The sequence below is a fragment of the Cibotium barometz genome, chromosome 18 (genome assembly GCF_041138505.1).
Source record: "Cibotium barometz isolate CiBa-2024 chromosome 18, ASM4113850v1, whole genome shotgun sequence".
NCBI classification, from domain to species: Eukaryota; Viridiplantae; Streptophyta; class Polypodiopsida; order Cyatheales; family Cibotiaceae; genus Cibotium; species Cibotium barometz.
In genome coordinates this window covers 11,680,991-11,705,224 of record NC_141063.1, presented here as the reverse complement: position 1 = coordinate 11,705,224, position 24,234 = coordinate 11,680,991, and the positions used below count along the sequence as shown (strand labels likewise).

Below are 24,234 nucleotides of genomic sequence, written 5' to 3'. Positions count from 1 at the left end.
AATCACGATCCCCATGCACCAATAAGTGGAGCTGCAATCAGCCCCCTCTCCCACCCACAAGCCTCCTCTAGCTGGAACCACATGGGGGAAAATTGCATGTGTACTAGAGAAGTACACCATCTGGGTTCTCCTAAGCGAGAAGCACCCTGGGAGCCCTAGAAGTGATACTAGAAGCTGTATCACTATCCTCTGTCGTGTCTTTGCTTTTTCTATGAGATGAAACCTTGCTCTTGTTCTTGTCCTTTTTCTTGGACAAACAATCTTTGAATAGATGGCCTCTTTTTCCACACAAGTAAAGCAGTGACTTCGACCTTTCTTCTGGACTGAGGAAAGTTCCTAGTTAGATCTGTTGACTAACACCTTCAATTTACTTTGTGATACAAGACGGACTCCTCCTCCAAAAGTAGGAAGCTAAGATCATCAAAATCCAACTGAGTGGATGTGACATGGCATCGCAAAGATCGAGAAATCACATCATAGTCTGGACAAAGATTGGTGAGGATAAGGGAAGCCAGCTGAGAAGAGGAAAATGCAGCACCCATAGCCAGTAACCTTGGCCTTCATGAGAAAAGACTACCCTTGAATTGATTTCAGGGAATAACAAACCATAGAGCTACCCTTGCAAGGTAACTGCCCTCATTTGATGAATCTTGAGCAAAGAGATCCTCCAATTCATACCATACCTGATGAGCATTAGTGAGAGTTTGCACTACCAGTGAGACCTCCTCTGTGATGGTCCATACAAGCACAGAATGCACCTTTGGGTCTTGATTCTCCCAGTCTTGTAATTCCGCATCAAATTCATCCTCCTGATCCTGAGTCCACCACCTAAAGTTTTGAGGACGCTCAGGCTTCATTTGACTGCCGTGAACTATGTCCCACAGATCCTTATGGATGAACCAAATCCACATCTCAAGCTTCCAATGAGCATAGTTGGGTCCTTTCAACTTGTCATTCTTGTTCGTAGAGGGGGGAGCCATATCCACAACAACAAAGAACAAATCTCAGCTCTCAAACACTTCTCTCAAGTGCTTTCCAACAAAGCGAGGCACCAGGAATAAACAACCCCCTCTCAAACCTGAGAGAGCAAGAGGCTGCACAGTAGAAAAATAGTCCAAGATCCATCGGGAACCTCCTACTAGAAGGGCACAGAATCGTGGAAGAAGAAGACAATGTAGGGCCGCTTGTCTGGTAGCACCAAATGCAAAGAACTTACCAAAACAGATGCCGGTTGTGACTCCCACTGCCCCCTCCGAGCACTGGATTCCCGATTGTGTTGGCAGCGGAAGCAGCTTCCTCTTGCACGGGACAGGGTTTCCCCTTCGGTCGGGGCATCGCCCTCGAATGTCCGGGCACGAGACTAAGCTGGTGGTCATTCCGAAAACCGAAACTGGAAAAATTTCCCATGCCCGGAAAGCGGGGACGATTCCACCATTTTAAATTTCTTAAATGAATTTTTCTAACAAAGTGAAGATACTGAACTACCTTCATCTGATAAAACCAGATAGAAGGAAAAATATTACAAATTTAACTTTGAAGGAATCAACGCTTTTTTCCTAATTGAATCAAGCATAGCCATTGATTTATTCTTTAGAGAAGTCTTCGGGATTCTAATTAACTTCTCGAGTTCTAAACGTATTCCTATTGATCAATTTTATTATTAAAACTCTACTAACCCCATCCGGCCCATGGGTCGGCCCATGGGTTAGCCACCGCCCAACCACTGGAATAGTAGAACTCGACAAGTACTCATCCACCCATAATTGAAAGCCTTTCTTAACTTTTGCTTTAGAATACAGATACTTACACACTCCTCTTTAAACTTTAATTTATAAGACAATCCATTGACAAACAATTACTAGGTACAGATGTCACAACTCAAAATTTCCATTCAATCCTTGTTTCTCACAAAACAAATCACTATGGACTCTCCATTGAGACCAGTAGGTCAACAACGAGATCCAGTAACAGATTACAATAAGTTTCTCGTCATCATACATATATATCTTCCACGACATACGCATGGGTGTCCTTGGCACTGCGAGCCCGTGCATCGCCTGGTCAGAACCCTCCAGGATCCTCCTTAGGTGTCCTGGCAATTCACTTAGGGACCGCTTCCTTGGCCCTCGTCCATCGTACCGGGAAGCGCACCATTTTAACCATACCGAGGCTGGTCTTTGCCGCGTGAGCCGTCCTTTGAACACTCCCCGCCAACTGTTGCAACCGAACTTCCCTTAGAACACGTATATACCAAATGCTCCCTCTAGCATTCTGGCGTAAGACAGTCCTTTAAGAAAACAGGGTTTCTATGCAAGTTTTTAGTTTTGATTTTCTTTTGAATACAATGAGTATATCTTAATTCCGTATCCCAAGACTTCTAGATCACAGGTCTGGATTCCCAAGTAGAATTCCTTGAATTCTGAATTCTTGATCCTCAGATCAAAATCAAAGGTCTCAACTTAGTTTCAATTTTGGTGGGTGATTTGAGTGTAGATTACTAAACTGGTCACATCGTCATTTCTTGAAATTGAGAAGGAGTTACGTCTTGGTCATAGTCTGATTCAGGGTTTGAGTCTAGAAAGGTTCTCCCTGAACTATCTTTCTTGAAGGTAATATTTCAATTACTACTTTACTGAATTCAAAACTAAACACGAATTCCTATGAGGAATAAATTAGTCATTTATCTAAATTCCGACTTCGATAGTTTTTTCTAAATTTTCTCATTACCATCCTAGAGAATATAAAACGCTATAATTTTCCTTCATTGAGTATTTACTTATTCATTTTTCCAATATTCATGGGATTTAAACATAGGATTAAAGTGAACTCTTATTTTGATTAAAAAAATTCTTTTATGCATCATTTTATGCATAAAAATCAATATTGGTGAAAGCAACACTCTTGTAATAAAAAAATTCTTTCATGCATCATTTTATGCATAAAAATCAATATTAGTGAAAGTAACACTTTTACAATAAAAAAATTTCTTTTATACATCTATTTATGCATAAAAATCCATTTTAATGAAAGTAACACTTTTATAATAATAAAAAATATTATTTTATGCATCTATTTATGCATAAAATCTATTTTGATGAAAATAACACTTTTATAATAAAAAATATATTCTTTTATGCATAAATAGATATATAAAAAAAAATAACACTTTTATAATAAAAAAATATCCATTTATGCATAAAATCCATTTTGATGATTTTAATAAAAAAAAATTCTTTTATGCATCTACTTATGCATAAAATCCTTTTTGATGAAAATAACACTTTTATAATAAAAAATATTCTTTTATGCATCTATTTATGCATAAAATCCATTTTGATGAAAATAACACTTTTATAATTAAAAAATATTCTTTTATGCATCTATTTATGCATAAAATCCATTTTGATGAAAATAACACTTTTATAATTAAAAAAATATTCTTTTATGCATCTATCTATGCATAATTATCCATTTTGATGAAAGTAACACTTTTATAATTTAAAAAAAATATTCTTTTATGCATCTATTTATGCATAAAGTCTATTTTGATAAAAATAACACTTTTATAATTAAAAAAATATTCTTTTATGCATCTATCTATGCATAAAAATCCATTTTAGTGAAAGTAACACTTTTATAATAAAATAAGGTTTGAAAATTTAAAAAATGGTCAGCCATACAAAGGAGGCTATGGTAAATTTTTTAAAAAATTTATGAAATAAATTTTATCTTTTATTAATTAAAAAGAGTAATCCCCATCGTTTGTGTATTCTAAAAGTGTCAATTTCATTCATGCATAGAAAGATGCATATTGATTATTTTTTTATTATAAAAGAGTGATTTTTAATAGAATTAAATTCTATGCATAGAAAGATGCATATTGATTATTTTTTTATTATAAAAGAGTGATTTTAATAGAATTAAATTCTATGCATAGAAAGATGCATATTGATTATTTTTTATTATTATAAAAGAATGATTTTCAATAGAAATAAATTCTATGCATAGAAAGATGCATATTGAATATTTTTTATTATTATAAAAGAGTAATTTTTAATAGAATTAAATTCTATGCATAGAAAGATGCATATTGATGATTTTTTAATCATAAAAGTGTTATTTTTATCAAATGGATTTTATGCATAGAAGAATATTTTTTATTGTTATAAAAGTGTTATTTTCATCAAAACGGTTTTTTATGCATAGATAGATGCATAAAAGAATATTTTTTTATTATAAAAGTGTTACTTTCATCAAAATGGATTTTTATGCATAGATAAATGCATAAAAGAATATATTTATTATTATAAAAGTGTTACTTTCATCAAAATAGATTTTTATGCATAGATAGATGCATAAAAGAATATTTTTTTATTATAAAAGTGTTCCTTTTATCAAAATGGATTTTTATGCATAGATAGATGCATAAAAGAATATTTTTTTATTATAAAAGTGTTATTTTCATCAAAATAGATTTTATGCATAAATAGATCCATAAAAGAATATTTTTTTATTATAAAAGTTTTATTTTCATCAAAATAGATTTTATGCATAAATAGATGCATAAAAGAATATTTTTTTAATTACAAAAGTTTTATTTTCATCAAAATGGATTTTATGCATAAATAGATGCATAAAAGAATATTTGTTATATGTATAAAAGTGTTATTTTCATCAAAAAAGATTTTATGCATAAATAGATGCATTAAAGAATATTTTTTATTATTATAAAAGTGTTATTTTTATTATAAAAGAGTGATTTTAATAGAATTAAATTCTATGCATAGAAAGATGCATATTGATTATTTTTTATTATTATAAAAGAATGATTTTCAATAGAATTAAATTCTATGCATAGAAAGATGCATATTGAATATTTTATTATTATTATAAAAGAGTGATTTTTAATACAATTAAATTCTATGCATAGAAAGATGCATATTGATTATTGTTTTTATTATAAAAGTGTTATTTTCATCAAAATGGATTTTATGCATAAATAGATGCATAAAAGAATATTTTTTGTTATTATAAAAGTGTTATTTTTATCAAAATGGATTTTTATGCATAGATAGATGCATAAGTATTTGTAGGAAAAAGTGAGCTCCTAACTATGCAAATTAATTCTAGAATTTTCCAGATCAGTTTAGTCAATTTTTGGACCAATTTTAGGTCACTTTAGGGAACATATTTTAAAAATCCTCTACAAATTGGAGAGATTGGAGTTTCTCTCTCTTCCATCTTCCTTGGAGTCTTCATCAACATACCAAACCAATCTATTGGTTGGGGGCCTCTACATTGATCAAAGAATCAAGCAATCTAGGAGGTAAAGTGTGGTTTATGGTCTTTTTTTAAATCTCCAAATGTTCTCTCTTCTCAACCCCTCTCAAGCTTGAGAAGCATTCAATTGAATGGCTTTTTAATACAATTGAAGTTCTTTAATGAATTGTAGTAATAAAGCACATAAATTTTCATTTATGCTTAAATTAAATATTTTTTTTAAGCATGTCTCTCTCTCCCCCAAAGAATGATCATTCCTATGACCTATTCTAATTCAAATGAAGCTTCTCATGAAGCAATTCTCTAGTCTAAAAGTAATTTCTATGCTTGTCAAATTGAGGCCAAATAAGAGGCTTTTTAATGCTTTTATGCTATTTAATTCATGGAAAATTTAGGAATCAAGTCCATAATTGGATATTAATCCAACTAATGGTTATTCTATCATATGATATTACTAAACTGTATGTTTTCAAAATTATTGAGAATTATCAGTAATAGCAGCAAAGCTATGGTAAATTTTTTTAAAAATTAACACATAAATCATTTTCATTCATAATATGAAAATAGGACTTTCTACCATATTCTAGGATTAACAATCCTAGATTAATTGAATGATTCTCATTATAATTATGGAAAAATTAATTTTTATGTTTATGCATAAATAGTTAATTAGAAAAAAGAGAAATTTCTAGTAATTCATTTTTATGTTAAAAGAGTAATCCCCATGACAATGGAAATCCATGTATTCCAATGAAGTAAGAGAAAAATTAGGATGCTAAAATAATGTATATTTTATTTAAAAATTAAAGAAGGATTTTAGTTAAATTTATCTTTTTGCATAGATAAATTTAAATGGTAAAAGAGGAATTCCTATGACATTTGGAATTTAATCATTTAGATGGGAAAAGAGAAATTCCTAGCATATTGGAATTAATGAGTATTTTATTTAAATTCAAAGAGGAAATTTTAGATAAATTTATTTTATCTATGGGAAATATTTAAATGTTAAAAGAGGAATTCCTATGACATTTGGAATTCTATCATTTAGATGGAAAAAGAGAAATTCCTAGCATATTGGAAGTAATGAGTATTTTATTTAAATTCAAAGATGAATTTTAGATAAATCTATTTTATCTATGAGAAATATTTAAATGTTAAAAGAGGAATTCCTATGACATTTGAAATTCCATCATTTAGATGAAAAAAGAGAAATTCCTAGCATATTAAAAAAATGGATATTTTATTTTAGATGAATTTATTTTATGAGAAATATTTGATGATAAAAGAAGAATTTCCATGACATTGGAATGCAAATAATTAAGTGCAAAAAAAGAAGAATTTCCATGATATTTGAGATCCAAGAAATTAAATGGAAAGAAGAGGAATTTTTAGTATAATTCAATTTATGATTATTTATCAAAAGTGAAAATATGGGTAGAATTGATTTCTCTAAATCCCATGAATTCTTTTATTCAAAAGAGGAATATTGAATTGAGGAACTGAGAAGGAATATAGAAAAAGTCATTCGAGAAAAGGAACCTTTAATTAGGCCAAGCAATTGGTAGAAATTTAGAGAAAGTCCCATTATCAGAATCAAACTAGAAAAAGCTACTAAATGGAAATAGCATGTGAAAGGGATGCGATAAGATGTGTATGGATGTGGATGAATAGATGTGGATGTGTATGTGAAAGAATGGATGTGGATGTGTATGTGGAAGAATGGATGTGGATGTGTATATGAAAGAATGGATGTGGATGTGTACAAATGTGGATGTGTATGTGAAAGAATGGCTATGGATGTGTATGTGGAATAATGGATGTGGATGTGTATGTAGAAGAATGGATGTGGATGTGTATGTGGAAGAATGGATGTGGATGTGTATGTGAACGAATGGATGTGGATGTGTATGTGGAAGAATGGATGTGGATGTGCATTTGGATGAATAGATGTGGATGTGTATGTGAAAGAATGGATGTGGATGTGTATGTGAAAGAATGGATGTGGATGTGTATGTGGAAGAATGGATGTGGATATGCATTTGAATGAATAGATGTGGATGTGTATGTGAAAGAATGGATGTGGATGTGTATGTGAAAGAATGGATGTGGAAGAATGGATGTGGATGTGTATGTGGATGAATGGATGTGGATGTGTATGTGGAAGAATGGATGTGGATGTGTCTATGAAAGAATGGATGTGGATGTGTGTGGAAGAATGGATGTGAATGTGTATGTGAAAGAATGGATGTGGATGTGTATGTGAAAGGATGTGATGTCGATGTGAGTAAATGGATGAGATGTAATGTGATGTGAATCAGGATGTGAATGAATGAGATGTGATGTCATGTGAATCGAATGTAAATGAATGATATGGGATGTGATGTCATGTGAATCAGATGTAAATGAATGATATGGGATGTGAATGATGTGATGTGAATCGAGATAAGAATGAATGAGATGAGATGAGATGTGAAATGAATGTGATGAGATGAGATGTGAAACGAATGTGATGAGATGTGATGTAAATTGAGATAGATGTGAATGAATGATATGTGATGTAAATGAATGAGGTGTGATGGGATGTGAATATGGGTAGATGCGAGTGGATGAGATGTGATGAGGATAAATGAGGAAAGATATGATGAGATGAAAAATGATGTGATTGGATAAGAATAGGAATACATATGAATTGGATATGGATTAAGTAATGTGGACAGATGTGGAACAATGTGAAAGATGAGAGTTCATTATAGAAACTGTATTTATGACTTGTTTTTCAATGACTGTTTTATGTCAATAATGCTGGGGAAGCATTTTGACTGTCTTGAGAATGAGGTCGTGGAGACCTAACTGATAAAGTTGCAACAGCTGAGACGGAGAGTCAACAAGGGACGTCTCGCATAGCAAGGTCAGTCGAGGTCTTGACCAGCCTCGGTTCGATTTAAATGGTGAGCTTCCGGTACGGTGGATGAGGGACCAAGAAGCGGCCTATGAGTGAAGCGCTAGGTCACCTGCGAAGGATCCTAGAGGGTGCTGATGACCATATGGTGCTCGGGCTCTAGGTCGCCGAAGATACCCACACGTGCATCATGGAAGATATTGGAACAAGGAGTAAGAGTTGTTTTCTCAAACTGGGCATGGATCTGGTTGATTGACCTTGTTGGTCCTCAACGGATCAGGAGTAAGAGTTGTTTTCTGAAATCGAGCATGGATCTAGTCGATTGACCTTACTGGTCCTCAATGGATGAGTCCATGGCTCTTTTATATGGATCTGTTGGTTGATCTTGCTGATCTTCAACGGATATTCCATCTTGATTTTTATAAGTGAATATATTGTCGGGTACTATGAGCTAGGAACTATCGAAGAGGCCCCTGAGAGACAGGTGGTGAGTGTTCTGGTTGCCAATGATGCCATAGGTACACCGATGAAGGAATGATTGGAAATTAGGATTCAACCGGAGGATTATGATCAGTGATACTATGGTTTCATTAAATGATTGTTTTAAAGATAACTGAATCTGTGAAAAAGACAATTTCATAGTGGGTGTGTAAGTGGTGTGATCCACTGGCGTTAAATTTGCATGAATATCCGGCTAGGGGACCTGGGAACTCTTTTCCCTGGTACCCAGGACAAAACCTAACCAAATTCCTAATTGAATCCCATCACTACAGTGGTTGGGCGGTTGGCTAACCCATGGGACTGGATAGGTTGGACCATGTAGTTGATGGATCTGTAAAATGAGACTCAATTCTGTTATAGTACGTTATCTAGATAAAGTAAATACCGGATAGTAATTGTTCTATAGAAAAAGAATCAATGGCTGTGTCTCTCGATGGGGAAAAAAGCGTTGGTTTCTATGATCCAAGTGCAAGTTTCTTCCTTGATCTGACCAAGTGACTCACAGGTTCGGTTGGATCAGTTTGGTCAATAATGACCCTGACTACGTTAGAGTAAAAATATCCTGGAGGAATCGCCCGTGCTTTCTAGGTGAGGGAAGTTTTTCCGGGTTCGTTTTGGAAGAACTGAGGGATTAGTCTCTTGTCCGGATATCCGTGGGCGAGGCCCCAAGTGAGAGGCCCTGCCTCGCGCAAAAAGTGCTACTTTCGCTACTAGCACCCCCCAATCCATTGCGCGGAGGGGACAAGGATCTTTCAAGTTAGGCAACCCCAAGCACAACACAACCAACAATGCTAGGTGCCTACCAATGTGCTCAAAGCTCAAGGCTTCCATGAAGGCAACACACACTTGTGGCTCCCAAAGCCACAATCAAAAGCCTCTCCTCTGTGTCGACAACCACATCATAGCTCAAAGCCTCGTCAACCAAAAAGTGTTGAGTGTCCAAATGTCTCTTAGAAGCCCAAGGCTTTTATGATGGCAATTCCATCATTTAGCTCCCAGAACATACCCCTCAGCAATTCGTACAAACCACACCCACCATGCCAGTACATGTCCAATCGACAAATATGGTTTGGTGAGTCTCCTCCTCCTTAACAAAATCCTACGGACTTGCGCACACCCCAACCATGGGCACTCAAAAGTTCAATTTTCCCACCCCTTTTTCCCAACAGTTCCCATGATATTTAAGATCCAAGTAATTAAATGGTAAAAGATGAATTTTTGGCATAATTCAAATTATGAGTATTTATCAACAGTAAAATTTTGAGTATTATTATTGGGAAATATAGGTAGAATTGATTTTTGTAAATCCCAGGAATCTTTTATTCAAAAAGAAGAATATTGAACATATTTTACGTAAGAAATTTGAGAAAGAATATGAAAATATCCATTGAGAAAACTTGGATAACTCTTATGTAGAAAAGAGAATCTGGAATCCCTGGGAGGATCGAGGATCCAATGAGTAGAATTAATTCTCATTAATGAAGCTTAAGGAATGAAAATATAATACTTAAATGCTCTTTCTGAGTTTTTACTATTCAATTCTGATAAGGTTTATTTTCCCTTTTAAAACCTTCAACAACACTCTCATATGTAGATTCAATGGGATCGAGAAAAAGTACCTTTAACTAGACCAAGCAACTGGCAGAAACTTAGAAAAATCCTATCAGTATCGAAACTAGAAAACGATACTAAAAGTGGATGTGATAAGATGTGATGTGGATCTGAACGAATGTAAATGAATGTGAGGGGATGTAAATGGATGCGATGTGATGTAAATAAATGTGAGGGGATGTAAATGAATGTGAGGGGATGTAAATGGATGCGATGTGATGTGATAGGATGTAAATGTGATGTGATAAGATGTGAATGTGATGTGATGAGATGTGAGTGGATGTGATGAGATGTGAGGTGATGTAAATGGATGTGGATGTGAATGTGATGAGATGTGATGTGATGTAAATGGATATGGATGTGAATGTGATGAGATGTGATGGTATGTGAAAGGATGTGATGCGATGTAAATAGATGAGAATGAGATGTGATATAGATGTGCATGTGAATGAATGAATGGATGTGGATGAATGTCATGAGATGTGAATGGATGTTGTGTGATATGGATAGATGTGGATGTGATGTAGTGTGGATGGAATGAATGTGATGTGATGTGGATGGAATGAATGTGATGTGATGTGATGTGATGTGATGTGGATGGATGTGAACGAGATGTGAAAAGATGAGGATGGATGTGACGAGATGTGAATGAATGTGGGATGTGAATGGGTGTGATGGATGTGAATAGATGTGATGAGATATGAGTGGATGTGGTAAGATGTGGTGAAATGTGAATGTGATGTGAATGGATGTAATGTGATGCGGATCTGGTTAGATATGAATGGATGAGATATGATATGGATAGATGAGATATGATATGGATAGATGAGATATGATATGAATGGATGAGATATGATATGGATAGATGAGATGTGATGTGATGTGAACTTTGGGTAGATGATGTGAATGGATGTGAAGTGATGTAAATAGATGTGAACGTGATGTGATGATATGTGGATGTGATGTGGATTTGAATGAATGTAGATGGATATGATGTGATATGAATGGATGAGATGTGATGTGATATGATGTAGATGGATATGATGTGATATGAATGGATGAGATGTGATGTGAATATGTTGTGACGTGATGTGATGAGGATATGGATGAGATGTGGTGAAATGTGAATGTGATATGATGTAGATGGATATGATGTGATATGATGTGATATGAATAGATGAGATGTGATGTGAATATGTTGTGACGTGATGTGATGAGGATATGGATGAGATGTGGTGAAATGTGAATGTGATGTAATGAGATATGAATGGATGTGATGTGGATCTAGTTAGATATGAATGGATGAGATATGATATGGATAGATGAGATGTGATGTGATGTGAATGGATGTGAAGTGATGTAAATAGATGTGAACGTGATGTGATGATATGTGGATGTGATGTGGATTTGAATGAATGTAGATGGATGTGGTGTGATATGAATGGATGAGATGTGATGTGGATATGTTGTGATGTGATGTTGTGATGTGGATATGTTGTGATGTGATGTGACGAGGATAGATGTGGATAGATGTGATGTGATGAGGATAGATGAGGATCGATGTGGATAGATGTGATGAGATGTGATGAGATGTAATATGATGTGATTGGATGAGAATGGGTGAAGGAGGACGATGGTAATACATATGATTAGATGTGGAATAAGCAATGTGAATTGATGTAGAAGAATGTGGAATAACGAGAAATGATGTGGAAAGATGAGAGTTCGTTAGAAACTATATTTATGACTTGTTTTTAAATGACCGTTTTATGTCAAGAATGCTGGGGAATCATTTTGACCATCTTGTCAATGAGGTCGTGGAGACCTAAGTGATAAAGTTGCATAGCTGAGGGAGAGTCAATGGAGGATGTCTCACGTAGCAAGGTCAGCCGAGGTCTTGACTAGCCTCGATTCGATTTAAATGGTGAGCCTTGGTTCGATTTAAATGGTGAGCCTTCGGTACGGTGGATGAGGGACCAAGGAAACGGCCTATGAGTAAAGCGCTAGGTGACCTGTGAAGGAGCCTAGAGAGTGCTGACCATACGGTGCTCGGGCTTTGGGTCACCAAATATACCCACGCATGTGTCGGGGAAGAAAATGGAACAAGGAGTTAGAATTGTTTTCTGAACTTGGGTATGGATCTGGTTGATTGGCCTTGCTGGTCCTCAACGAATGAGTCCATGACTCTTTTATATGGATCTGTTGGTTGATCTTGGTGATCTTCAAAACGGAGAGTCCATCTGGATTTTCTTAAGTGAATATAATTTCGGGTACTATGAGCTAGGAACTATTGAAAAGGCCCCTGAGTGAACAGGTGGTGAGCGTTCTGGTTACCAATGATGCCATAGGTACACCAATGAAGGAATGATTACAAATTGAAACTCAAGCTAGATATTTGGAAGGATTATGATCAGTGATACTATGGTTTCATTAAAAGATTGTTTTAAAGATAGCTGAATCTATGAAACTTGCAATTTTATATTGGGCGTGTAAGTGGTGTGACTATCTTGAAGTTTTCTTGAAGCGCCGGCTAGGGGACCTGGGAGCTCTTTTCCCTGGTACCCGAGGCAAAACATAACCAAATTTCAAAATGGATCCTATCACTACACAGTGGTTGGGGCAGTTGGCTAACCCATGGGATTAGATGGGGTTAGGCTGGACTGATGGATCCCTAAATGAGACTCAATTTTGTTAAGTTACGATAGTTGCAGTAAATCCCGGATAACCCTTGTTCTATGGAAAAGAATTGACAGCTATGCTTCTTGATGAGGAAAAAAGCGTTGGACACTATGATCCAAGTGCAAGTCTCTTCCTTGATCTGACCATGAGACTTACGGGTTCGGTCGGATTAGTTTGGTTAGTGAAGACCTTGACTACGTTAGAATAAAATATCATGGAGGAATTACCTATGTCTGCTCTGTTGGGCGCGGGAAGATTTTTCGGGTTCGGTTTTGGAGGGATTAGTCTCTTGTTTGGATATCCATGGCGAGATCCCAAGTGAGAGGCTTTGCCTAGCGCAAGAAGTGCTACTTCTGCTGCTAGCACCCGAGAATTCGATGTGCAGAGGGAGCTGGGATCTTTCAAATATAGCATAAAAGACATGCATTTTCAGCTATATAGCACAAAGCAGTTAGCTATATAGTCTAATCTTTGCTATATAGCTCAATCGAAGGTATATAGCACAAAGCACTAAGCTACACAACCTAGGATTATTAGTTGTATAGGATAATCTCACTGAGCTATATAGCATAAAGCACAAACCACAAAAGCACTAACCTATATAGTCTAATATAGCATAAGGCACTTGCATCTTGGCTATATGGACTAATTTTTGTTGTATAGCTCAATCTAAGCTATATAGCACCACAAGCAGTGAGTTATATAGCCCAATATTAGCTGTGTAGCACAGTTTACACTACATACCTATATAGCATAGTATACACTACATAGCAATAGCACACACTTCATGATAAATATGAAATACTACATACCACATTTCCTCTATGTTATGGTGTTATTAAGACTGCTATATATAATACACAAAGACCAATATACCTACAAGACCTGCATTATTATTAGTATATTAATCTTAATACTACCCATATTCATTTTTATAGATGTGGCCATCTTGGGGATCACCAATAGATCAAAATCCGATATATGGAGGGGCATCCTCTAGTATACGTCCCATACCTGTAGAGATGACCCTGATTTGCATAGTGTGCTACATAGTAGACCCCGCTCACATCCATGGTGCCATCTCCCCAGCATGCGACATCCTTATGATTCCACTCAGGTGGTGATAGCTCGAGGGCTTCTGAGAGCTGTCGGCAATCTAGTAGTATGGGAGGTGGGTGCGGCGGATGCTTTGGGAGAGATGTGCAATCACCTTCACCTATGGCGCAACAAACAAAGTGCCCGGTAGGGATGGTATGCTTTACTATACCCTTGATAAGAAGGAAAGGCCTTTTATGGATGAGATGGGGCAGAGGGTTTATTTTACCTTCCGTCAATTAGTCAACCAAACCTATGAAGGTGCCTTAAGACTATGGGGAGAGAATAAGGATACAAATTTCATGTATGTGGTGTATTGCATGCATGAGTGATTCCCTCGTGATTCCCAAACCCACCACACACGTATTTTTTCGATGAGTGGGTGAGGAATTGCATAATAAAGATACTAAATAACAGGAGGTCTCACACACAGAGGTGAGCAAAAGATGGTTCACAAATGTCCTCTAATTGCACAATTAAGGAGTGGAAGAAGGCAAAGAAAGTAGCCAGGGAGGGTACTCAACACCCTCAGCAAAAGGTAGCGCATGCGAGTCAGCTATAGAAGTACGGTTCGATAAAGTATGGCTCTAGAGGAAAGGTAGCTTGGCTCACACGATTCGTAATTTTTTTCTTTGTCATGCATCACAAAGTTTAGTTTCTTTGTCATGCATCACAAAGTTTAGTTTCTTTGTCATGCATCACAAAGTTTAGTTTATTTGTCCTCATGAATTTCATATCTCATGCATGTTGTAATTTGTTGTAGGAAAGAGTAGTAGGTCGTCCCCCTATGGCTCGGGATAATAGGTATTGCAAAGCATCACCAACAAAGTAGATACTTGGGAGTGGCCGGGCTAGGATGGCATTTTGTAGATGGCACATATGGACATCTTATTACCAAGAATAGCACAAAGTACCTTTCTATCTCGACATCTATGTTTTGTAGTAGCAAGAGTTTTGAGTAACTCCACAATCATAGAGATACCTATTTAATATGGACTATCTACACTCAAGACCTGGATGATGAAGAATATGGGTAAGCTCATGAAATATACAGGTCAATAAATTCAAAAACTACTATCTTCAAGAAAGGATGTGAAGGATGATGATGACGATGATGAGGATGATTCCATTGATAATAAGGAGACCCCCAATATCTCCGATGTAGTCGATGCGCATGATGCAAAGCCATGAGAGCTTAAGGCCATCCTCTTCAACTCCCTTCCCCTCTAGTTCTAGTGGTACCACCCAAGAATCCTCATAGCCATCACCCTCATCAATATATGTACACCCATAATCTCTATCATCGTGACTATCACCAATCCGAAAGGTCTTCTATAAAAAATTCTTCTTGGATGTAAGAGGCTTATCATCAAGTTTTTCCATCTCTTCCACCGAGACCCTTGAATTCCCCCACATGTCCTCTACAATCTTCACCTACCCTTGCCACCATATCCATTTCCAAAAACCTTGCCAATATCTACCATCACTTGGAGGAGAGGTTATAAAAGGCCTCAACATCCCACTGCAACGTCTCATTCAACTCCCATTCATACTTCTACACTTTAAGTCTTTTTTTTCATGATACAATAGTCATAATAAGTGAAGCATCCCTACTGAACACACACTTTATTATAAAACTTTTTTTCATGTCATGTGGTAGAAGAGCTTATCTACATAAGGGCCAATGCATAGCTTTGTGTAATTTAAAAGAGCTAATGCATGTGCTTTTATGCATAAAAACGTGCCTTATGAAGAAGTAGCCTAACTTTGCATCTAATTATGTGCCCTATAATCTTTGCTCCATGGATTAAGGGATATAGAGGAGATGCGTAGATATGATTCTTCTTACATCTAGATCTACTTAAATCTTTCACACACAGAGTCTCATATCAGACCTAAGTTTTCTCCACATGCATTGTCGTTTGGTAAAAATCTAGTCCTCAACTCCATTATTTACATTTCCCAACTCATTGAGCAAGGATTCGTACACCCCAGTAGCTCTCCTTGGGGGGCACCTGTTCTTTTCCAAAAAAAGAAGGAGGTGTGTGCATTGGGATTTTCTCTAGCCTTTGAATTGTTATGCATATGTGATTTTCTAAAGCCTTTGAATTGTTGTACTTATGAAGCTTATGTACAAGTATGCATAGGTATAAGAGCCCTTGTGTTGTTATATGCATTGGGATTTTCTAGAGGCATTGAATTATTATACATATAAAGCTTAATTGTACAAGTATGCATGTGCATAAGGGATCTTCTTCATCATATTTTTTGTATTGTGCACAAGCGCTTATGCATGAGCTTGTATACATTATGTACGCAAGGACTATTACAAGGTCTTACGTAATGCACAACTTTCTCTCATGCATGATCTCTTTTGTATCGTGTGAAAGAGTTTAAAAATTAGCTTATATACATTATACACACACACACACACACACACACACACACACACACACACACACACACACATATACATTAGCTTATATACATTATACACACACACACACACACACACACATATACATTAGCTTATATACATTATATATACAATGACTACTATGAGCTTACAATTTGACTAACCCCTTGTTTGTAACCAAAATAAAGAAAATGAGGTAGACAAGGGACTTTCTTCAATCTATTGGAAAGTTTTTTTTTGTAATCTTTCAAAAATGCCAGTATAAGTGATGGTATAAGTGTTGATATATAAGCACATGCACTATTATATAACAGTTTGATTAAACCCTTGTATGTAAAACAAATAAAGCAATTAGGACAGATTGGGAGACTTCTCCCAGTTTGCTCCATTTTTTTGGTAATTTTTTTATACGTACACCACCGGTATTAGCATCAGTATAAGTTACAAAAATAGTGGTGCTTATATTGACACTTATACCACTGCTTCAAGCTTGATTGATATAATCATAAAAAATAAGCCCGACTCAAGATTATAGTAATTACGAGGTATACTTATTTTTTCAATGCACTAGTAATTAAGACATATAAGTTTCCATAAAGGGAACCTCTACATGAGATCTTGATTAGGCTTTTTAATTCAAGGACTCAATGGCATCAAGTACCACTTTTTAAAAGTTAAAAGAGTTCAAGGATAGAGGTTCATACCTACACTTTTTAAAAGAGTTCAAGGATAGAGGTTCATACCTACACTTCTTATTATAAGATTATCATGATTACATGTGTCGATCGCCACAAAGATAACACATATATTCACTCAAAAGGAAGGAAAAAAGCAATAGTGAACTATACAGAATCAAAGTAGCTATGTGATTCAAACATAAAAATGCATTCCATGAAAATCATCACAAAAATTTTTCAAGTAGTTTGTTGAAGTGTGTCAGGATGTTATTGGAGGTTTTATCATGTGTGTATTTGGGATCCATAAACATTCACTTTTATGCACCTCAAAAGTGGAAATAGTCAGGAATGCTTAAAAACAGGTGATTAAAAAAAGGCCATACTAAGCAAAAGTTTGTGGTATTTCGTGGATATTAAATAACTTAGGTGGTGCTCTTGAAAAGACTCTTTTGCCGAAAGATTGCAAAACGAAGCTCGCAACAATGTTTGGGCATGTAGTCTTGAAAAGTTCGAAAGGGTGCATCAAAGCAAAGGGGTACGTGAAGCCTCGTGTAGGACTAGAACAATAGTAGAAGAGAGACAACTTAAGTATGGGGCACTTTGAAGAAGTAGGGCTGGAGAAACCTGGCATATAGTGTAATGTTTGCTAGCACATTGGTTTTTGATGTTGCTTTGAAGTTTGAAAGGCTTGAGGGAAGTGATGGAAAAATGGGGAATAGCTAGCATGAACATGATGGTAGGGAGTGTAGTTGGCAAATTTTCATCTTTTAGTTTGGTTGTTTCTCTAGAGAGAGAGAGAGAGAGAGAGAGAGAGAGAGAGAGAACGAGTCGGGCACGATGCGGCACGTCCGCGACTAGTGCGCATGTCCGCCCGCGCGCGCGGTGCGCCGACCCTTTTGACTTGCACACTAATTACATTGCCCCTTTTTGCTTTTTTCCTGCGTCTGGGCGCGTAGAAAAAAGCAGCGCAGTTTTCCCATGCACGTGAAAGCGCGTGCACGTAAATTTCGTCGATCTTTTCCCCCCGTGCCCGTGAAAACTCTGTGCTTCTCTCTTCATAAGGCTGGCAATGCTGATGCGCCATGCATGGCATCCATCTTCCTTCATTACCATGCGCTCCCCCCCCCCCCCCCCCCCCCCCCCCCCACCACGTTATATAGTTCGTTGCAGGCCACTCTCTGCTAACCGCCTTTCTGTTTCTTCCATCAATTAACTATCTGTTCATCATCCCCTCAACTCTTTCCCTCTACTGCTAATTCTTACACTCACATCATCCTCCATCAATATTTTGATATTGTAAATAAACTTATACCTTCACTCCTCAAACTTTACAGTGTATTTTGTATATCTATATTGATTCTATCAACCATCCATTCAACCTTAGACTAACGTGGTGAATATCATCTCATGGGGATACACGTCAATATATATTATTCCATGGGTACATAGTACTGCAAGCTGTATTATTTTTTTGTATTTTATGTTGCCAACCTTACAATAGCTCCAGTATTCCCTACTAGTCTTTCACCAGCTGCCTTTTCAGAGCTGCTCAGGAGACCCTATGTACTGCTGGGCCTCTGGCCTTTAACCCAACTTTGGTGTTTTGAAAACAGATAGACTCTGCGTTTACTTATAATTGCATCTTGATCATCATAACAATATTGTAAGTAGTTGCTGCGGCTGCACAAATGCTCTTAGAAGCAGCCATGGCTGAGCTCTCCATCATCCTTAATGATGAGGTTCAAACCGCAAGCCCGGGTTTATTCCAAGAATTAGGAGGCGGCAAGGGAGGCCAAACCAATATTAATGCCATGGAGAACACTGATAATTGTAATCAAGATAAGACAACAGCTAGTACTCATGCTAGAACTAATTATATCTCTCTTTTGCAAGATGATCATGAGTTTGTTGGCCGGATGCTGAACAGGGAGCCTTCAAGTCTTGGTGAATCTGATCGGTTTGTTGGCTACAAATCAACTGCAGTGGCAGCAGGAGGGGTGCCCTTTGAATGGGAAGCTGAGCCCGGAAAGCCCAAAAACCAGCCCACTATCAAGGAAGAAGAAGAGTTGCCCCCTCTCAGTTTGCCTCCAATCCGGCTTTCAAATTTTTCACACAGCCCATCCTCTTCTGCAGCTCAATCCCCTAAATCAATAACAGGCAAAATGAAGAGTCTCCTTACTAATGTGAAGAGATCAGGGGACTCCACAACCAGCACCCCAGAGAACACTTTCAGCAAAAGCCCATCAAAAAGATCATCTCACAAGGTAGGAAGAGAGAGGAAATCTTCATTATCATCTGACCATGGGTCTGTGCAAAGCTCTATTAGCCCCTATTACTCTACAACGTTAAGAAATGGTAACGTTAAGGGTGAGGCTTATATGACAAGAAACAGTTTGGATTATATTTCTGGTGATAGATCAATGCTTTACTCTCCATATTCTTCTTCTCCTTATTACTTCTCACCTTTGTCTAACTCATCTTCTCTCAGCCAAGACATCATATCTCCCCGTCCCTCCGTTGCTCAAAGCTCTACTGGGAGCACCATTTCCCATGCCTCCAACACCTTTTCCCATGCCTCAACTAGTTCTCATACTTGTCTACATGCCTCAAATGGTGGCCCTAGCACTTTAAACCCTTCTAATGGGCCTGCAATGCTTGCCAATTGCCTTCTTTCCATCGCTTCTTTGTCTGATGAAGCCCCCCTGCAAGGAGCTGAAAATGGGGGGGGGCAAAATGGCAGCAATTCTCGATCTTTTGCATCTCCCGAGTTGGAGGTACTAGATGAAGGGCTAACTAGTACAAGCTATAATCTAATTAGCAAGTCAGAGACCACAATGGCACAGTTCATCAACCGTGGGGGGCCACTAATGAACAGATCTCTCTCTACTTCTCGTGTTACATTTGCTGATGATTTATACAGGAAATCACCTCGGAAGAAGTATTACTCTGCTCAATTAAACGCTTTGGCAAAGCCCAAAACCAACTTCTCACCCATGCAAGACCCCACATGCAGTGTTTTGGATCAGCTTTTCCCATTGAAGAGCCCAAATACATGCAAATTAAGTGCAAAGCTGGCCTCTAAGTATCAATCGGATGAGAGCCCAGATGACAGGCAAGCTTATGTGGATGCTCTTGACACAAGCTTAGATTGCTCAATTGTGACTGATGATGGGTCAATTAATAACACGATAGCTACTAGCCCATTAGAAAGGCCTGCACAAGAGGTGGTTATCCAAGCAAATGATGAAAATGGGTTTGCTTACTCTCCAGTATCATCTGCTTTTGTATTCTCCCCTCGGAGATCCTCTCATAACACTGCTGATAATTATTTTAAACCCTCTTCAAGAGCGCATAATTACAATAATGAAAACAATAGCCATCGTTATGCAGCTAATGGGCAGCCCGAGCTGAAGTCCATACTCAAGAAGACAGGAACTAATTATTCTCACGAGCTTAATGTAGCACCTAATTATACAACACTGGGGGATCCACATAATTCGATTGATCATATGCAGCAAAGGACCTTGAATCACACAGGGTCACAGAAGATTTCATCCGTGTTGCTTAGGTTTGCAGAGGCCGATGAGCAGCTTTACAACAGAAGAAGACAGGATCATGCAGCAGATGGCATCCGGGCACCTGCTTGCCTGGTAAAGTACCCTTTCTCTCAACATCAGAGCTCACGCGTTTCTAATTAATGCTTGTATCTCTAGAGCCAGTTACCAAATAAATGGAGTCTTTAGCTGTACAGAGTCCAGACAATACAGTATAACACACACACCTCCCCTTTCTGGCCGGGCAGGTAAGATCTTCCGTTTTCACATGTGTCTTATCTTTTCTACCAGCAACCCCAGAGCAACCCCAGGGTGTGCAAGTTGTCTGTGAAGACCCACCAAGGTCAAGGATATATTGGAATGGCCACCCTTAAATCTGTCCTGGAAGTTCGTGGATTTAGAGTACACACTTATACCTAGAAAAGGAGGAAAAAGGGGTTGAATCCTGAAAAGTTTTGGTATCATATTACCCATTTCCTTAGTATAACGTGTCTTTTAAGTTCCTAGTTCTTTTGATGAGATTTTGGTGATGCTAATAAATTTCTAAAGCCTTGATATGGCTTTAAAATATCTCAATGAGATTTCACACCAAGAATTAGGCCTTTTTTCCTCACGAGTTAATTCGAGCACGGAAGGTTTAATTCCCTTACAAATCAGAGTATTAGAGATTAGGATCCCCTTGCTTATGACATCAATATATTGATTAGTGACGCTCTTTCTCACACCGCTTGATTAGGATTCCCTCTAGCGTCTAAAATACTAATTATTGTATGATGTGTATTGCAGCCCATGTGCTCCTTTCTAGGAAGAGCTTTTCTTTGTCGATCGAAGCTTGCCACCCATGGACATCTCCATGAGTAATTTGTGATCAATGCAAAGCTGAGTCAATGATCATATGTAATTAGGCTTTCCGCCCTGGTGTTAACCAACATATTGTGCTGATCTCAAGGCATGCCCCTTCTGCTGCAACCCCCTAATTACTCATCTTTTCCAACTTAATTTGCAGCATAACTGCAAGTTAATCTGTACAGTTAATTAGGTGGTTCTCTTAAAACTTGTGTAGACTTCATGTACTTCAATTTTGTACTAGTGTATTAAGTGTAAATGTTTGTTCATGCTAATGAGGATTCAGGAAAGCTCGCAAATTGAGTTGTTAGCACACCTATCATTTTTAAAGTTCAAGAAGGCAAGCTTGTTTGGACATATTTTATTTATTTTTCGTTATCCAATATACTAGTCAAGTGGCTTTGGTGGAATACTTTTACTTTTAACCTTCCTTATTCGTGCACCAGAGGAGACCACTATTTGTTTATTGTGCATTTCAATTCAGCCATTTGTTTGGTATGCATTAATTAGAGGGTCACTTAATTAACTCAAAATATTATAAGGTAACATCAGGCGCTTGTTCTAGTGGTTGAAGTGGGTGCACCGCTTGTAACTTAGAGGTACCAGGTTCGATCCCTGGCTGGACACTCGATAGTTACCTTGCCATTACTTTGTAGAGGATATGAGGGATCCTCATGGAGTACTTTGCTCCCTTCTAGTAGTCACCAAAATTTAAAATATATATATTATGAAGTGTACACCTTATTTTAAAAAACTTGTAAAATGTTTTTTATAAGGTACATACCTTATAAAAAACATGCAAAATGATTTATGCGGGTATACATTACACTTTAGAGATAGTACTAGAAGGGACAAAAAAGATTTGCATTTAAACATCAACAAAATGACCACGACCCAGGGAAAAAAAGGATGTACAAATGAGATAGTAGAGTTTCAAGCAATTTGTGCATGAACGATGGAAAAGCTAGAGCAAATAGTACAGCATGAACCAACCGAAGCACTCATCATCTTCAGAAAGCCCAACATACTTCCTAACACTAGGTGAAAGTGCAATGAACTCATCACTATCTATAATTTCTTTCTTGAAATTTTTAGTTTTCTCCTTGTAAGTACAAGGCATATAATGACGCCCTCGTGTGATCTCTTTTACAGACACATTATGGATTTTTTTTTGAAATGTATCTTATGCAAGTTCTTCATGTAATATCCCAGCATGCCTTCAAATGTATGCTTTCTGATTTGATTCAAGCCTTTGCACATTACAAGTCATCCTTCTGGTTTGAAATAGTCCCAGCTCATAAACCTTTTAATGAGCTTCCCTGCATTGATTAGGGAAGGGAACATCAATGTTACTATCGTTTGAAAGTGAAGATGATTCAAGGTACCCTTTTCTCCAAAGAGAATAAAACCTTGATACATTCCATCTTGATCAGGGTTCCCAGTAAGACAAACTAATGTCTCCATTCCCAATCTCAACTGTGATAAAAACCTCAAATAATATAGTCTTCTTTTGTAAGGGAAATTTGGGTGACTTCTGAATAGATGGACCTCTCTCGCAATTTCATTGCGTGCTTCTAAAGAAGCTGCATAGTACAAATAAGTCAGTATGAGTTTGATATAACCTATGTTTAATAAAAAAATATAGAACTTAGAGCATAATACAGAGAAGGAACTGAAGTCTGAAAAATAGAGTGTAGCAGTCCTTGTGTACCAAAAGGATCGATCGTTTTTCTTAATAGCATGGAGATTATGAATTGTTGAAGGTCCTTCTGGAGGTGTCACAATCCCAATTCAAAATCTTGGAATCATGAATGTGATAGAAGGAGGCAAAGGATGATTCCGGTCCTTCATGGCATTAGTAATGTCATGAAGTAGTTTTTGTGTAGTTCCATCATAAACACAGAAGGACACGGAGAGGAGATAGGTTCGTAGGATATACATTGGTGCACATACATATGAAAAAACAATAAATAGCAATCAATAAAGTGAAATAAAGTTCAAGCATGATGTATAGACATGGAGGTTATACTCCATGTGTTCTCAATAAAGAAGGCACGATGTACACACATGTAGACTATACTTCGTGCATGTGAAGAATGAGAAACAAACAAATAAGAAATGAACAAGAATGAAGGGACCTTCGATGTGTACATCACGCTCCATCCATGATGCACAACCTAACATAAAATAAACATGATAGAAAGAAACTTTCAACGATGTATAGAAAGATCCACATGCTAGCAGGAGAAAACAAACACCAATAGAAAATCAACACAGGAGCAAGAGCCCTCAAGCTCTTGCAAATGAGAAACAAGGGCTGCACATCAAAACCAAATCATGTGATTGAAATTCATGCAAAGCCTAAAATCATGTAACTGAAATAAATACAAAACCAAGGCATGAAACCTTCTAACTCAAACTCGAGCATGACAATCCTTGCGGCTCCTTTCTAGTGTACATGATGTGGTTTTTTTGTCCAAGTAGAGATCTAGGTGACTTTCTATTAAAGGACAGTGTACTTGATGATGACTCTAAAATTAATGTATCTATGTCCCGGCCAGGGATTTAATATTCACTTGATCACAAGATTTTTTGTGATAATAACACATGTGAACAAGTTATTCACATGTTCTCATGTTACCGTTCACAAAATAACAGGTCACTTGCCATTTGGGA

General features: G+C 37.0%; 1 protein-coding gene across 1 annotated transcript; it reads left to right on the top strand.

Moving 5' to 3' along the window:
* The first annotated feature begins 18,797 nt into the window (after positions 1 to 18,797).
* On the top strand, positions 18,798 to 21,857 carry LOC147628936 (uncharacterized). Its single transcript, XM_086812102.1, has 2 exons — positions 18,798 to 20,808; positions 21,499 to 21,857. The coding sequence occupies exons 1-2, from the start codon at positions 18,847 to 18,849 to the stop codon at positions 21,571 to 21,573; spliced, it is 2,037 nt and encodes a 678-aa protein (XP_086668228.1). The 5' UTR covers positions 18,798 to 18,846; the 3' UTR covers positions 21,574 to 21,857.
* Positions 21,858 to 24,234: the final 2,377 nt, after the last annotated feature.

Excerpts from the sequence above, each read along its gene's own strand:
- LOC147628936 (XM_086812102.1), top strand. The coding sequence starts at position 18,847 with ATGCTCTTAGAAGCAGCCATGGCTGAGCTCTCCATCATCCTTAATGAT. Across the intron at positions 20,809-21,498 it reads TCCGGGCACCTGCTTGCCTG|CCCATGTGCTCCTTTCTAGG; the intron begins GTAAAGTACCCT and ends TGTGTATTGCAG.